At 38.7% G+C, this 18,385-nt stretch overlaps 1 protein-coding gene across 1 annotated transcript in view; it reads right to left on the reverse strand.

Moving 5' to 3' along the window:
* Positions 1-2,745: 2,745 nt before the first annotated feature.
* Positions 2,746-18,385, reverse strand: part of Hcn1 (hyperpolarization activated cyclic nucleotide gated potassium channel 1) — a 343,450-nt gene continuing 327,810 nt past the window's right edge. Inside the window, exons 7-8 of the mRNA XM_051172292.1 lie at positions 7,830-7,994; positions 2,746-4,725 (exon numbers count right to left, since the gene is read on the reverse strand). Coding sequence (XP_051028249.1) covers positions 3,797-4,725; positions 7,830-7,994 — 1,094 coding nt within the window. The 3' untranslated portion in view covers positions 2,746-3,796. The remainder of the gene's footprint in view (positions 4,726-7,829; positions 7,995-18,385) is intronic.

The following is an 18,385-nucleotide window of genomic DNA, read 5'->3' on the forward strand; positions in this document are numbered from 1 at the left end:
ATTCAGGATTCAATATAGCTCAGTACTTGATTATATTCTAGGCATTATTTTTTCTCATGGCACAGATTATGAATTTTTAGACAGACATGCCTAGCATATAGTAAATATTTGTTAGGGTCAGTGAATATGCATTACAATAACAACAACATATCCATTTCCCATACTTGCATTGCATGACACATGCTCCATTAAAATGGAAAAGATAAAAAGTGAGAAAAATCTTGGTCATCTAGTTTAATATTATAAAAATAGGAAAGTATATTCCAAAGGAGCAATTATAGTAAAATTATTAAATAAAAATCATAAGTCATAAAATATATGGAGCTAAAATATTTCCTCATAATAATAATAAACACCACAATCCTGAAAGACAGAGATGATTTATACTTAGAATCATAAGTAATTCTTATTTTAGCATAATATATTTAAAAGTTTAAACTCATCATATTGTTTAAATTGTTCATGCCCCATAGGAATTATTAGAATAACTTGACTGTTTCCTTTGTAGTGTTCTGAAAATACAACGTTCATTTAAGTCTGTAAGTGGTAGAGTCACCATTTTAAAAAGTGAAGTGACAGCCACTTGGTAATCATTCACTTATGGAGAGGTCACAGAGACCTGGAGCCAGGCTATGTGTTTGAGAGCAATCACTTGAAAAACACAATTTTATCTTCATTTCATTTAGGAATGCTTCACTATTTATATTCATTGTGATAAATCTCATCTGAGGTCCTTGAAAAGCTCAGAGAAAATGGGTCATGTACATATATTTAAAACCATCCTCATATCCAATAATATAAACATGGCTGTGTTTTGAAACTGAACAAACAGCACATACTAAAGAGGCATAGAGTAACGAATAAAATGAACAAATTTTACTATAGGGAAAAAGTAAAACAAAGGGATAACTGGAAATCCATATTCTATTTAAATTATTTTCACTCTATACTAGTAGAATATCTACAATAATTGTATAGTGATTTTTTTTCAAAAACAAATCTTTTTGGAAATTATACAAAGACAGGAAGATAAGAAAATCCGTACTCATCAACGAGTCAAGACATTTGATTAGAGTTCAACAAAAAAATAAAATATTCATAATTTTGGTTTAATTTCTGTTGGATTTATTAATAATCATTATATATATTTATGTATGTATGGCTTCGAGAAAAGACAAAAGAAACACTCATACTCTTCCCTGGTCAGACAGTGATGAGGATCAGCCACTGTCCTGTCTCCTCAGCAGCAAAAGACCGTAACACAGTCCTTCCTGTGCAGATTAAAACAACACCTGAGCTTAACTGCAGACGGAGAAAATCGGCCACATTCACCTAGCGCTGCACCTTTGTATTATACGGACATCAGTCCCTGCCTCCTAAATATAAATAAACATATTTATATACATTCATACATATGTATATATAATTTACCCTGTACCATTTTGTTAGTTTAACATATAAAGCTTAGGGTTCTTTGTCCATTCCAGTACAAAGTGAATAAAAACTTTATGGCTGCACTTGCATGACCATGCAATTCAATTTTGTTAATGTTTCCCAATAGTGCTAAAAAAAAATTTATATATAAAAATACTTTACCACCAAACCCATCAATCCTGTCAAATGTAAACCTTTAATAATTTAAAGGACTAGTGCATGATCTTAATATGAAGCTATTTTTTACATTGTAATAAAATAAAGGTGTTTCGTATTGATATGTAAATGGTCCTGCAACGTTCCCATTAATTCTAGGTAGGCTGAACAATCTCTTGCTTATATCATCCCCAACAGGCTGTCGTTGGTCACCAGCATGACAGTAATAAGTGACATCACATTGCCTAGCATTGTTGACTGCTTCCACACAAGTTAGGATCTGTTAGCAATTAAGTGTGACAACTTATTTTGGTTTCACAGGCATTACGTCCATTAAAGGCATAACAGGTAACATGAATCTACTTCCGAGCTCTGAGCTCTCACTTCTGTGCCTGGTCTGTGTCTTCAGGTCTATGTGGAGGCCCTGTCTGAATAGGACGTGTGGTCTTCTAAGTTCTTAAATGCATCATCAGTGCCTGTGATACTCAAGGCCTCCACGTCACGTCACCCTCTTGAGTTATCGATAGAAGTCAGACATTAGGAATCTTGCCCGTGTGGTCCAGTCATCAGCCACATGTGTGGGATGCAATAAGCACACAGGATCACTAAAGGACTTCCCTAGAAGAAACTGATGCTCACAGAAAGAATTAAGAAATCAAATGAACAAACAAACAATGCTTATGGACACCTCAACGTCACCCCGGCTTTTCTTTCTGTCACCAAGTCCACACTCTTTTCAGCACATTGAAAAGGCGGAACCTCCTGACTACCTAAGGACTATGTTGATTACCACATGCCTTAAGATTTACTAACTGCCTAGTTACAATATACATAGGGCAAAATGTATATTTCCAAACAGATGCGATGATATATTATATTTATTTCTGCACATTAACATCACAATAAACTACCGACTAACATGAAGACATTTAACGTCAAACCAAGCTGTGTTTGCAAATAATTGTTTAAATGATAATAACAGTAATATGTTAAATTAAAGTGAAAAAAACTCACTTCTAGATTTAAGTCAGAGATCCAAGTCAGACTTGTAAGAATTTTAAGAGAGGCAATTATTGAATTGTTATACTCTTCTAGAAGTGAGAAATACTGTAAGCCTTTTCTTACAATAATTGATTTGAATCTACTTTTTTTTTTTTTTTTTTTTTTTTTTTTGCCCCCAAAAGCATGCCAGGAGTATTTTCGGATGCTTGATTATGTTAAGAAGGAAGGAAAGTAATGATTTTTGGTGTAATACAAGCAATTTGTAGATTCAAGCATACAATTTTGCATAAAGTATCGCAGGTTAAAATAAATATTGTAGGTCTCAAGCCATTGCGTTACATTTGAACAATTGTCACAATTATTAGGTTTTGTGAAATTTAAAACTCTAACCTTTGATGTGAAGCAATAAAACTAAATTCTTAGTGACCTTTACCTTTATACAACACAGGTTAGTTACTTTTATTTGGGCTGAAAAAAATTATTTACAACTAACATTGACTGAGTCTTGGTAAAAGTTCAGTAACACAGGACAACAAACACCTCCTCACCTTTTTGCAAAAATCAAGGAACATGTTTGAGGTTAGAGAAAGCCTTAACAGTGGCAATGTGAGTTTCCTGTGGTGGCTGAGCATGCAGTGTATTCCTTCACCTAACTCAAAATTTAAAGCACCAAAATACAATTTAGAGCTATAATCTGGGATTTGTTTACTGAATCCCGCATAATCAACAATCTAGATGCAGAGGCACAGCTAATGAAAGAAAGTTTTGATTGGTGCTATTCTGGAACTAATTGGAATTGCTTTAAAAAAAAAAAAAGAGAGAGAGAGAGAGAGAGTTTTATTTCCATTGATTCCAGGAACGCTTCATAAAAGGGAGAAATACATATAGCAAAGGAATTAAGTAAAAGATTAGAAATCAACTGTCTTACAACAATGTGTTAAATCCTTTAATGGTTTTAAAGAAAAGAAAGACATGTAACACTGAATGCTATACAAGTCCTTTGAACTTCTCTTGGGCATTTAAATATATATATATTAAATTTTATATGTATATATGTTTTTACTTTTGCATGTAGGCCAGAGCTGTCTAAAATATTTTTTTCAGAGTAGGCTATAGGGAATCTATCATGAGATAGAATAAAATAATATCTGAGAATATTCTGTTTATTAGAGTATTTCTTGTCTGCTTTGACAATCAGCAAGAATCATAAATTCGAAGCAAAACGTGGTTTTTCTGCGTCTGGGTCTGTACTTAAGACTGAGGGAGACTCTCTCTGAACAGCTGCTGGTGGTGGGGGCGCTGGAGGCACTCCTCGGTTTGGAGGGATGGCTCCAGAGGACATCTGTCTGAACAAGGTGACACGTTGTGGCACTGTGCTCCTGCCCCCTGCCTGAAGGCCCGTGCTGTGGACCGCTGCCACCGGTTGAGGGATGGAGGCCAGGGACTCGCCCACAGTGGGATGAGGTCTGGAGATCATAGTGGACACCTCGTGCGGCAGCGAGGGCTGAGAGGCCGAGAGGGGCCTGACTTCTCTGGTCAGGTTGGTGTTATGAAGCGCTTGCGTGCTCTTGTGCACCTCGTTTTTCGGTGTGGAGCTACTAGGTGTCTGTGGCTGTTGCTGCTGCTGCTGCTGCTGCTGCTGCTGCTGCTGCTGTTGTGGATGCGGCTGCTGCTGTGGCTGAGGCTGCTGCTGCTGCTGCTGCTGTTGCTGCTGCTGCTGCTGCTGCATGAGCGACAACTGGGAAGCAGTCGGGGAGGCGTAATGGAAAGTTCGCGTGGCCAGGGGGCTCTGTACAGGAGGACTGCAGACTGCTGTGGTATAGGAGCAGGGCGAGAGGATGGCTGAGGGTTGGGGTGTCTGTGTGCTGGGGCTGGGCGAGTGTAGGTTGCTGTGAGACAGGCTGGTTGCGGTATAGACTGGTGGAGACTGTGTCCTCATGCGGGAGGTTGGGGTGGTGGTTGAAGATGTGCAGTTCAGGGCTGCCATTTGAGGGTAGTTGATTGGAGGGATCGCTTGGACCATCTCTCTGTCGTGTTTCACAATCTGCTTCAGGATCTCGTTCTCCTGGTTGTTGAAAACACCAGTATTCAGATCCTTCTGAAACTTCTGCAGGAGAATGGAATTTTTCTTGCCTATCAGCAAAGGGAAAAACAGGCACTTTAGATGGGCTGAAAAGAACTAATATAGCCACACAAGGCTGGCTGCTCCAGGTTGGTGTATGCCACTGTTAGGACCAATGGCTTTAGAAGTCAAGAGCTCACCTGTCACCACCAAAGAATAATAAAATTTCTCCCTCCTGCATAATTGTTGCATCTGCTTAGAAATATCACCCTCTGCTTAAGAAAAATTGGAAAAACCAAAGACGGCAAAAGTGAAAGCTGCTTTAATGTGCACTTTTGAGGAGTGGAGGAAAAGAGATGTTTGGGTCAGGCTGGGCGTAGAATCGTTATTTTAATTTCAAGTTGTGTTTGCAATGGAGAAAAAGAAACAACACTGAAGCATTTACTTTGAGACACGGTCAACAAAAGGCTTTAAATAGAACCATTTATACAGTTCTCAAGACTGTGAAGCAGGTGTATTCATCACACTTATGACATGGAAAGCTTATGATCGCGGCTTAGAAATTGGGTTAGAGAGTAAAGAGGCTTTAAATAAAGGAAAGAGATACAATTGTGAAACCGATAACAAATCGGCTTCATCTGTATCATCTGGGTGCCTGTAAGAAAGACGGTCCCTTAGACCAGACCCATATTGCTGAACCACATACTGTTTCGTACGCACACAGTTTCATGAAGAACTGTCTCAGATATGGTATTCGGCCAGTGCCAGGGGCCAATACTTCTTAACTCTAGCTGTATATTTCTCTCATCTCTGGGGCTTTAACAGATTACGAGTGTCAGTGCATACCAATTAAATGCGAACACCCTGATGTGGGGTCCACATTTTAGCATTTGTGATCAGCTTTCCTCAGGGGATGCTTAGGAGCTGGCACACTGAGAATCGGCTCATGATCGTCCATCTCCTGTACACTGGCCACGAGGCAGAGTGCAGTGCTCCACATGCCTCCCCTCACTTCAGGACGCAAATAAATGCTAGCCCTACTTCCTCTCATGGGTTTTTGAAAGCTTCAAAATAGATAGGCATTAGAATCAATAGCATAGTGGTAAAAATAAATAAATAAATAAATAAATAAATAAATAAATAGAAATACAGAGGACATCAGGATAACATGGCAAACGGATTCAACTAAGCTGGGCACCTATGAGCTCACAGAGACTGAAGCCGCAAGCACACAGCCTGCAGGGACCAGCGCCTGATCCTCTGCATATATGCTGTGGCCATTAGCTTGGTGTTTTTGAGGGACTTGTAATTGTGAGGACGAGTATGTCCTCCACTCTCTTGTCTGCTCTTGGGACTCTTTTCCTCCTATTGGGTTGTCTTGCCTTATTATATTTTCTTTTGTTGTGTTTGGTTGTTGTCTCTTGAAGGCCTGCTCTTTTCTGAAGGGAGAAAGAAGGGTAGATCTGGGGGAGGAGTGGAGGGAGGGAAAATTTTGGTCAGGATGTGTTGTATGAAAAAATAATCTATTTTAAATAATAGAAAAAAACACCTGCAAAAATTATACCCAAATGAGCAAGGTAAGCGGAAAGTGGATACACTTATGCTCCATTGCTAACTAGTATCTTTTCAAAAGTAACTGAGTATATTTTCAAAAAGGTACATTATGATAATGAAGATGAACCAGATTAATAGAATCTACTGAATATGCTAAGCTTTATTAATTTATCTAATGGTGTCCATTTGGTTTAGGAAGCCAGTCTCAATTACCCCTAAGTCAGTGTCTAACAAAAACACTCACGTGGCAAAAAATTTAGTTTGTCTTCAAATCGTGCTTTTAGGAATGTCTTCTTAGTTCCTGGGCGCCATCTCTCTGGATGACTCTCTCACGTTAAGTCCCTAAGTTGTCAGTATGAACCTCTAGTGTGCTTACTGTCCCCTGTGATAATGCCCACATGCAACTTTACTTTCCCCCATCTACTTAGACTCTGTCATAGGTAGAGGGAAAGAAAGATGAGTGAGACACGGTCTTAGAGGAGAGCTTACCTTTGGGAGAGTGAACTCCTGAGACACCTGTTTGTTGACTTCTAACTGACCTCCAAACTCCATCTGCTCCAGGTGTACTTCTTCCCTCCAGGTGTACTTCCTCCCTCCTCCTTCCTCCCTCCTCCTTCCTCCCCCTTTTCATGTACATGCATTGTGGACCAAGTACTACAACCCTAATGGTGAGTGAGAGATGATCTATTCATTCATAAAATTTAATGATTTTTTTTTTTTAAAGAACAGTTACTACAACAAAGGCGGTGCTTTGAGAGGGAAATAAGTGTAGGAGACTCTTTGAGGAACACGTCAAGGGAATATAACCTAGTATGTGGTAAGAAGCCAGAAAAGGTTTCTACAGGGAATGGCGTTCAAGCTGAATTATGAATCTAGTGCAGAACTAGAGGGTAAAGAAAGACAAGGTGGACAAATAGGTTAAGGTTTGAAGACTGAGCGAACACCACCTTATCACATCTCCGTATATTCCAGGATAGCTAGGGAGTTTAACAGCAAGGCAACATGTTCTACGTCGCTGTGGAAAATACACAAATGTTTAGCTTAACTAGTAAGTTCTATTTAATATATTTTTGTTTTATAGCAGAAAATACTTCTTAGCCTTGATGTTTGCAGAGAAAACATCCATGTAGGGCAAATCTACCACGGCTTCTTTTGCTTGAGTCTGTATTACAAACATTTTGATGTTTCTGCTGATAATGATTTAATTGCACAGTTTTTAAAACTTTTAATGTAAGTACAAGATGTAAAACTGGCCCTTTAAGATAACAAAGAGCCTTATAATAAAATTTGGAATGTAATATAGACTCGACTCGTGATACTAGCTGTAAGTTCTATTTCAGTGCTACCTAGAATCTGTACCAGTGCTGTTTACCTGAAGATTCAAACTGAGGTGGTGTCGCTTGCATTGTCAGATTGCATTGCTAGTGGAAATAGACGTGAACAGATCAATCCGGGGCCCTTAGAAGGAGCAGCTAAGACCTCGGGGCTTTCTAATCAACTATTTACTACACAGCTATTTGGGTTTTCCCCCCAACACTAATTAGCAAGGGATCTCTGTAGTAGGATTTGAAACTAAATCAATATTGTGCTCGAGGAAAGCGGGAAGCAAGCTAATGATTACCTATCCGATCCAGTCGGTCAATAGCAACAGTCTCAAAGGCGCGTCTCATCATCGGATATTCCTCCAGGACCTCATTGAAATTGTCCACGGAAAGGGAGTAAAGACGGCAGTACGTATCCGCGCGAACACTGGCAGTGCGCCGGCCCTTGGTCAGCAGGCAAATCTCTGGAAAAGAGGAGGGAGAATCACTTGATTGGTAATATTCCTTTCCGAGTTTTGAATGCCTCCTACAATTAAAAGTCTGATGTGAGTGTCCAATGATTTGAACCAGTAATTTTCCATTTACCAAAGAATGCATTTGGCTAATAAAGCCATCTCATTGTTAATGTTCACTTTTTAAGTTTTATTTTACATATTGCAATATAACTACAATTCTCCTTTACCTTTCCTTTCACCACATTGTTCCACATAACCTTCCCCATTCTCTTTCAAATTCATGGCTTTTTTCATATTGTTATTACACACACACACACACACACACACACACACTCACACACACTCACACACACACACTCACACACACACACACTCACACACACTCACACACACACTCACACACACTCACACTCACACACACACACACTCACATACACACACACTCACATACACACACACATACACACACACACTCACACACACACACACACACACACACACACACACACACACACTGTAGCCTGGCCAATCCATACTACTTGTACGCATGATTTCAAGTCTGGCCATCTGGCATTGGACAACACCCATTTTAAAGATTGTAAGTATTTTAAAACAACAGAACCTTTGTGATCAAATGGGAGAGAAGAAGATTTCCACTCTCAAAAAGGAGGGGGAATTGTTTTGAAAGACATTAAGAAATACGTAATGGAATTGGGAAAAAAGTTATAATCAGAAGTTTTGTGGACTCTAGGGGACAGGAAGCAGATAGCATTGATGTAGAGGGAGTCAAAAGTGAGTCTAAATAGCTTAGTATAATTTACATATTGCGTTTGACAGAATGAAGAAAAGAACATTTTAAATGTACAAATGTGGCTTCCTAATTAAACACCACACAAGAATTATTCACTAAAATTAATATCCTCAAAATATGGCAAGTGCTTCTAATTAGAATTTCCAGTTTGCTAACTAACCTACATTATTTTCAAAATTTTATTAACTAAATGAAATTAGTGTAGGTTTTGCCTTTTTAAAAAATTTTTTATTAATTTATTCTTGTTACATCTCAATGGTTGCCTTCTTTTAAACCTGGAAACAATTTCATTTTCTCTCTCTCTCTCTTATTTCTTTCCATTTTTTTTTTCTTTAAAGTGACCACTTTGAGCACAAGAGATGGCCCGTTGGGTAAAGGCACGTGCTGACAGCTCTAACAGTCCCAGCTCAGTACCTGGGACCCGTGTTGTAGATGCAAGGAACTCACTGACCTCTATTTACATATGTGCCACAGCACACGCCTACCCATATGTATGCATCTACACCTATAAACAAATAAACAAGTACATGCAAACATAAATAAACCATATCACAAAGCCTCCTATAGAATTAAAGTTTTTGAACTATCTGTAATGCTCAGTAAAGGTTCTTATTTGAGACCACTGTGCACAAGTACAACACAATATTTACAGTTATAGTTATTTATGTAGGTAAAAATGGGGAGAGATTCCAAGATGGCAGCAAAGAGGACAAATGAACAAACAAGCCAGACAGCATTCTTTCAGTTCCCCAGAAGTCTGAAAGAAAACATCTGACCATGGTGGCTTTTCATAAGAGTAACAATCAGTTTTCTGTTGATCCAGCTACACATACCAAATGCATGTGATTTTTTTAAAGTGATTTTTTATTTTGGTATGGCATGAAGGATATTGGCCTGAGAATTTTAAATCCTCAACTCTAGCCTAGATTGGTGACCTTTAGGTGAGAAAATTCAGGGGGAAAAAAGTCTACATTCTTTGGACATTATTGCAAAATGTGACATTACTCCACAGTGGGACTAGCGTCATATCTGTTGCACAGGCTTTATTCATGTCTAAATCATAAAGCCTTATTAGCCTCTATACTCACAGTATGTACATGGCATATGGTGAATAATAGCTGCTTAATGTTTTCTGGTTGAATCGATGAACCAAAAAGCAATACAGTCTACAAAGTCAATTATTAAATGCATTTTCATTCTATGAAGAAGCTATGATACAATGTTACGTTATTGAGATTTAGATAAAACAACATTGGCTCCCTTGCTGGTTATAATACCTTGTTGTAGAACTTGTTATGTACCTGTCTTAAAGCACACAAAACTATCTGTAAGGGCTAAAACCACTGAGAAAATTTCCCAACATTTTCTTAGATATAGATATGTCACAATTCACGAAGCAGAAAATTAAGAAGCTTTGGGGTGCTCAAGTTGGTTCTGTTCCATGAAAGCAAATCATGATTTCTTGTTCACCATAGATAATGTGGTTTTTCCCAGGGGAGATCTATGATAACCCGGCATCAAGTGGAACCCAATAGAACTGTTTCTTCAAGGCAATGCACTCATTTCATGCTGGCATTGCCTTTGATAATTATACCCATATTTCATGCTTCATTATTATATTAACTAAATTGATCTAAGATCAGTGATCTTTGATAATACTATTATAATTGTTTTGGGAGCACCCCAAAATATGACCATTTAATAAAATGAACATTATTTAAAACAAAATAGAAAACATACAAGTCAAACAGAATTCCTGATAAGCCTGCAATCTAAAATGTCAACTTTTAAAGGTTTGCCTGCATATTTTCTAAATCATATTTATTTCTCCAACTATCTGGTTGTCTTCTGTATTTGCTCTCTACAAACTCAGCTGGGAACAAACTAAGTGTAAGTACTTCATTACATGAGAGTCCGTGGAATATCTCTTCAGGACAGTGTGCTTGCCAGCAGGTGCAAGGCCTGGGTTCAGTCTGCAGCTGCACACACAAAAGGAAGATCCTCAGCACAAATGTGTGTAGTGATAAATCCACTCACCCACAGATTGTATTGTAATATATAATAAGTGTCCTTTAGGTAGGACTTTTCCCAGAGTGCTTTGCAGGATGATTACGGAAGTGGTAAAGGTTACTCTACTAGGCTAAGAGGAAACTGTCAGTAATGTGCCCTTTCACAGGCACATTAGGAAGCCGGTCCCAATTTCAGCATCCGGAAGGCTGTTGTTTGAGAGATTAGATCCGGCCTAGCACACCAGGTGACGGCTTTTTAATAATCCTTAGGCTATGAGACGTATCATCTGCCCAATGCTATTTTTGCTGACATTCGTTAACCCTGATTCTAAACATTTAAGTCCGCTTGACATTACTGTCACCTATATAAGCAGTTATTTCCTGAGGTAGGGCAAATAGCTTCAAGCATTTTCCAACTCAGAAGGATTTCACTGACCTCTAAAACAGTTTGACATTGCAGTGTCACAGAGTTAATCAGGAACTCATGATAGACTTTCTAAAGTAATGTTTTCAGCCTGAGTTCTAGAATTTATGTGAAAAATTGTACTCGTTTGTTTATTGTAACTGAAGTAAATGCTGCTTCCTTTTCTAAATCTCAGAATCATGAAATAAGAGTAATTACTCAGTATGCAGCAAAATACTATTTTTTCAGAAATTTTTCTCAAATTTCTAATCCAGTGTCTTATAAAATTATACCAGAGAAAATATCACCTTTTTGCTTTTATAATTATTATATTTCCAGTCTTTCTATTAGTTACACTAGAACTAATAACATTAGTCATTAGAATATTGCCTCCATATGGTATAAAGGACATTAACATCTGGATTTACCAAGTTCCCTATCAAGATTGCCCTATAGCAGTATTTTGGATGTTAAGCAGATTTGAAAAGGGCTCTAAAGAAATGTGGACAGAACAAAACATTAAATATCAGTTTCATATTATTATATATTTCAAATTTTACATTTCTAAAATACAGACCAAAAATTATAAATTTTCAAATATCGATATTATAAAGGAATAGTTACATATGCATTGACAGTCTGCATATGGGGGTGAACATTCTAATGATCAGTAATTTCCATGTGCATAGAGTCGGACCAGATAGTATAGTTACTTAGATCTCTCCTATCTTGTTGGCAATTGTTATTTAGGCTACTTATGTCATCAAAAGTTATTGGCTTGTTAAGCCAATCATATCTCTGACCCCTTATCAAATTGATTCACTTCTCTTAAGAGACATAAGTCAGTCCTCTTCCAGAGCAGGGCGTGCTCTTGGGTGATGAGCCATTGGCTCTACATTCCGCAAGTCATGAGACTCTCATTTCATTTTAACTGATCACAAATACTCTGATATGACATCATCTTCCTTTGTTGTTTATGTGTGTGTCCTCATGTCTTACCGTCTTTCCTCCTCCTCTCCCAGTGTACATTGGTGTTTTTTCATTCTGTTGTGACCCTGTCAGCTGTCTGATGTCTTTGTAAATCATACTTACATAGTATTGTTCAAATACTAACTTATGCTACCAATCTTTGTTAAGTTAAAATACCAGACATTGATTATATCAAGAATTTTTAAAATATCTGTTGCCTAAGTAACAAAAAAATAGTCACTGTCATTCCTGTGTAAGCCTGTGTGAACATTCATTTACTTAAATTTTAAATGGCCATAAAATGTAACATTAAAAATACCAAGATATTAGAGGTGCCAACATGCCCAACTTTGACTTCCTATAAGACAGGATTTTTCTAAGGCAAGGTCTTGCTGTTCTGGCACTCACTATGTAGACCAGGCTAAGTTTCTGCCTCTGTTACCATGACTGGAAAGAGCGGGACCTTAAGGTATGGGATGTTAGGTTCCAAGTAAGTGATACAAGCTCTTTCCTTAGAAAACAAGTTGAAAGAGTAAATCCCAAAGCATTAAGTTTATTGTGGCCACCTGAGTTGTAGGTACAACACAGACTAATTTCACTAGGCTGGACCCAGGTTCTATAGGCAAGTCCCACAGGAAGCCAATACTGCTGATGTCCACTGCTTATCAGAGGCAGTCACAGGCCTGGGTTAAAGAATGACTTCCAGGACTATGATTTTCAGCTTCCAACCTCTGCTGCCTCTGATACTCATGAAAAGAAACGCAAACATTTTTAACTTCAAGCAAAAAGGACATTCCCAAAAGGGATCACCGTGCCTTGAGGTAAGTTGTCATGTGTGATGCAGTGATCACCTGGCTGACTATAATTGTACAAGACACCCTGGTTTCTAGTTGTTGTGACTAATTTATCAGTATGGCCTAATAATAAATATTATTATTATTATTATTATTATTATTATTATTATTATTATTATTATTATTATTATTACACCAGTATTTTCTAACCCACTAGCAAACAATCAATACACAGACATGTTATATTTTAAAATAGCCTTAGTTAACCTGGGGCAGGGCAGACATTAATCCCCTAAACTACTCCCCATAGTGGGGCAGGTATGGGATGTCTGTCCTAATCCCATGCCATCTGCTTCTAATGATTTCTATTGAGCTGCCTCCCATCCATAATCCCAAATATTTGCTAATTATCATCATCTGGTCCAGATATCCATCCTTGCTGGCCATGTGCTTCTTTAGCCTGCACTTAATCCATTGCACAGCCTCCTCCTTCCTGCTCCTCTTCTCCTCTAGTCTCCTTTTCCCCAGATTCTCTCTCTCTCTCTCTCTCTCTCTCTCTCTCTCTCTCTCTCTCTCTCTCTCTCTCTCTCTCTCTCTCTCTCATTAAACCCAGGGAACCTTAGCCACACCTATCCCATTTCCCCGGCCCAGGTGTGATGGGCTTTCACTGGCCAAATAGGTTAGGCTCTTAGGCAAAGTACATGTGGGGCACAGACACAGCAAGCAGTAATTAGCATCAAAATACATCAGACCAATCACCAACAATACGTGTGACACAGTGATCACCTGGCTGATTATAATTGTACGGAACACCCTGATTTCTAGGGTTGTAGGGGTGCAGTAACAAAACATGAGGTTGGCTTCTTGTTCATGATCAGGAGATTTCAAACATGATTGGATGACGTGATCCCTAAGGGAAATACAACCTTAATCTAGTTATGTGACAACAGCCTATAACCCTAGCACTCGGGAAACTGTCCACCAGTGGTTGCATCAGGAGGTGTTACTTGGTTATCTATGAACTTTCTTTCATCTTCATGTAAGTCCCTGACACGTACATTACTGAGATCAGCCTGAAAATTTTAAAAATAAATCATATTATCAAAACTAAAATGTTTTGTTAAGCAAAATTTAAGTTAATTTTGAACATAGGTTTTAGAAGTTACTAAGAGTAGAGCTAAGTATTTTAAAAGTTTTCCATACATTAAGATACCAGGATGGTAGGGGTTTTGTTGTTGTTGTTGTTGGTTTTTGTTTTGTTTTGTTTTGTTTTTAAAGTCTCCTATAGCTCAAGCTGGCCTCAAACTCTAGATCCTAAACTCTCAAATTATGGGATTGTAGCTCTAATCCACTAATCCTAGAATGCCCTATAAATATGATTGGTACCTCTCTGGAAAGGTGTGAAAGGGAAATTTTTAAATTAGCATTAAAGCAACCAGAACAGCAGAGCTCTCTAACTCATAAGTGCAGGTCGGCAGGTATGCTAGCCCAAGGTCCCAGCTGATAAGTCACAAAGAATGCAGAGCTAGGGGACAAAGGCCTATTGAGTGTTCCAGGGACCGGCTGGCCGTAAAAGATAGGGCGGATACAGAAGGACAAATTCCTGAGAGAAACAGGTACCGGACATGGTCGAGTGAGTAATGAGCCAAGACCCCTCATCCAATCTTATGGTGTTGGCTTAATCCCCCCTTGAGGCCCTCACACAATGTTCCAGGTTTGAGTTTAACCAGATGTGTCCTTACCTCAGATAAACATCTACTCTCGGGTTCCGAGAAAAACAGGAACCAAGGACTGCTCCCGTATGATTAAGTCTGACCTTACCCCAGATCTGCCTACGCAATTTGCTGATGTTCAAATGTTTGAAACAACCAATCATGTGTGGCCGCACCAAAACTTCCCGCTTCCCTCTCCCCTTCCCCGACCCTTGCCCATATAAACCCTAAGCTCCTGGGCTTCTGGGTCGACCCCTCTGTCTCCTGCATGAGATACATGTCGACCCGGAGCTCCGCCAATAAACTGCCTCATGTGTTTACAGCAAGACGGTCGTTTGTGTGTCTTTGGGTGCGTGCTATCCTGAGGGTTGAGTGAGGGTCTCCCTTCAGGGGTCTTTCAGGTGCTGGAGGAGGCATTTTAAAAACTCAGCAAAGCCTGGCAGTGGTGGTACACACCCTTAATCCCAAGCAGTGACAGGCAGGTGGATCGCTGTGAGCTCCAGGTCAGCCTGATCTACAAAGCAAGTTCCACGACAGCCAGGGATACACAGAGAAACTCTGTCTCAAAGAACAAAACAAAACAAGCATTGAACATAAGAAACTTGTCCCTATTGGATCAAAGACCTCAACATAAAACCAGAGACACTAAGTCAGATACAAGAAAAAGTGAGGAAGAGCCTGGAACACATTGGCATAGGAGACAACTTCCTGAACAGAACACCAACTGTCAACGATTAATAAATGGGACCTTCATGAGGCTGAGAAGCTTCTGTAAGGCAGGAGGCACTGTCAAGAGAACAAAGCGACAGCCTACAGACTGGGAAAAGATCTTCACCAACCCTACAGCTGACAAAGGTCTAACATCTAAAATATATAAAGAACTCAAGAAATTAAACACCACCAAGTCCCTATGACTCTAAACGGTAACAACGACAGAAGTTTCCAAAGATGGATCAAAAGATGTAACTTCATATTTTAAACATGTAACTGTCTCGTAAGTTTGGCAAATATTGTAATTTCCAGACCTGACCATGAGACACACCCAGTTTTTAGAGCAGTAAAACAAGAAAAACAGTAAAAATAACAATCAAGCCATAAGGCACACCCCAATTCCCCGCCCCCATTTTGGGGGGGGGAAGTGTGCTTAAGGTCTGAAAAATATGGTAAAGTACTTTGGCAAGTAGCCACTCAAGTTGAAAAGAAAAATTGACAAAACAGAAATGTAATGGTCAACTCTAAAGATTGTACAAAGGCAACAGACATACTAAATTTGAGATTTTCCTTTTTATCCTACTTTAATTATATATTTTTTAATTTATATAAATATATATAAATTTAAAAATTTGTTGGGTCAATAAATGGTAAGGTATAAGCTGTAAATATGTGTATTTGAAACTGTAAAAGATCCAATTTGAATGTAATAAAGATTTTCCAAAATCTCAGCAAGAATTCGAAAGCTAAGGAGAGAGATCACTGGCTTCTTGTTTCTCACCAGCTTTAAGAACCCACCAGATCATGCCAGTTCTTTCCTTTTGATTTTAAATCTGTCAACATTCAACTCTTTAAAAGTTAATCAAACACCTTGAATTATAAACTTCTTGAAAAAGCAGCCAGCTTTTTAAAAATTCATCAAATGGCATCAGTTCTTTGAGACCTCAGATGTGTTTTGTGAAATGATTTCTTGTCAGCTCTGTTTTCCTTGTATCGCTTAATATGCTCATAAAATGGGACAAAACCATTAGAGAAATCTCTCTCTCTCTCTTAGAGAAGAGTCACTGTATATTTATTAGACAAGTCTAACAGAGCAAAAAATAACTTGTTTTATTCTTAAATACTTCACCCAACTCTCTCACCTCATGAAAACTTGCACGTACCTCTTAGGAATACACACATGACAATATAAATTTTATTGTATACTTTAATGGTTTGTTTAAATAAAAAAAAAAGGTCAACTCAGATTTCTATAGAAACTCATCACTCTGATATTCACTACCGTCGTTTGGATCATCATTAAAAAGCATATTAGGATCTTCTAAGTCTAGAACACACCTAAGTTCTGCATTTCCCAAAGTTCCAAGGTGTTGTCTGGGACAGGTTTTCACAAAAAATTGGTAACTGTGGTTACCAGACTTACATCTGAAGCTAAGCTCCTTATTTGAAAAAAATCAGATAAAAGAAACTAAAGGGATAGAAATTACGAGATAATAATTGTAAAAGGTCCCCATTGCTATTAGAATTTTGAAGACATGAGGGACATATAATGAGGAAATTACACCAATCTTAGCAGCATAAGAAATTCAAGCATTATGTCTTAAAAAGCTTAAAAATAATTCCAAAGAAAAATTTACTTCTACTTACTTCATATGACTTTAAGTGGCATATAATTAATTAAAACATAGTTTTTTGTTTACCTGAAGTGACATGACCTACATGGACTTCGAGGCAGGTAGAGGGACTCTATATAATAGGCCAGGGTGGAGAAGAAGACAGAAAAGCAAATGGAAGTAAGAATGGGGGGATAAGACACAGTTTTCTTGAGTACAGGGTTACAGAACACTATTTATTAAGTGGGGCTCATAAACTATATGAGAACACAGACATTGGAGGTTGACTTGGTAGAGCTCACAATTTTCTAAGGGTGGAAATGTCATTTTTGCATATAATGTCATAGCGGACTTTTAAGGAACCAGTCTATATGTAAAATGCTGTTTTGGGAAACAATGTACAGTACATCTTGCTTTGCATGGAAAAAATCACGGAACAGCAAATTCTTTGCCAAATATTTGTGGCACAAGAATATTTATATTTGGAAATAAAATGGAAGGGAGAGTTGCTTTAAGTCTTCATAGAAGTTTTGGGTGTATAGTAGGTAGTAGTGACTGCAGAGACTCGCAACTGGCCAAACTATGGAGCATCAGTGACTACTGATTGCTCAGACCTAAATGGAACATCTTTATAACACTTTTCAAGGCTTGAGGACTCTCACAGTAGAGGGAGTCTGAAAGAAGGTAGGTATTAAAGGATAGGCACTCCGAATTGTATTCAGAAACTCAGTGCAAATGTGTTTAACTGCTTAAGACCTGTGCAAGGTTGACAGTGCCAACTGTTTCATCCTGTGCGAGAAAGGGTTTTATAAGTGCTACCAATCTTGGTTGGATTACTGGCAGTTAATAGTTGCTTTAGTTTCCTGGTAAGTGAAGGCTTTCGTGGGACATGCCCCTTGGGCTAGTATGCAGATATAAGTGAGTATATACCATTTGAGTCTTTCTCCTATTGGGACTCTAAATGAGAGAAGCATGGGAGAATAGCAAAGTAGAAGGATCCAGAGGGTCCTAGAAACCTACAAGTAGAACATTATGATAGGCAGATTTGGGCCCAGGGGTCCAGCTCAAACTAAGGCACCAGCCAAGGACAATACAGGCGGTAAACTTTAAGCCCCTACCCAGATCTAGCCAACGGTCAGAACATTCTCCACAGTTGAGTGGAGAGTGGGATATGACTTTCTCAGGTACTCTGGTGCCTCACATTTGACCATGTCCCCTGGAGGGGGAGACCTGGTGGCACTCAGAGGAAGGACAGCAGGTTGCCAAGAAGAGACTTGATACCCTATGAGCATATACAGGGGGAGGTAATCCCTCTCAGGAACAGTCATAGGGGAGGGGAATAATGGGAAAATGGGGGGGGGGGAGGAAGAATGGGAGG

Source organism: Acomys russatus, chromosome 30, assembly GCF_903995435.1.
Source record: "Acomys russatus chromosome 30, mAcoRus1.1, whole genome shotgun sequence".
Classification (NCBI taxonomy): domain Eukaryota; kingdom Metazoa; phylum Chordata; class Mammalia; order Rodentia; family Muridae; genus Acomys; species Acomys russatus.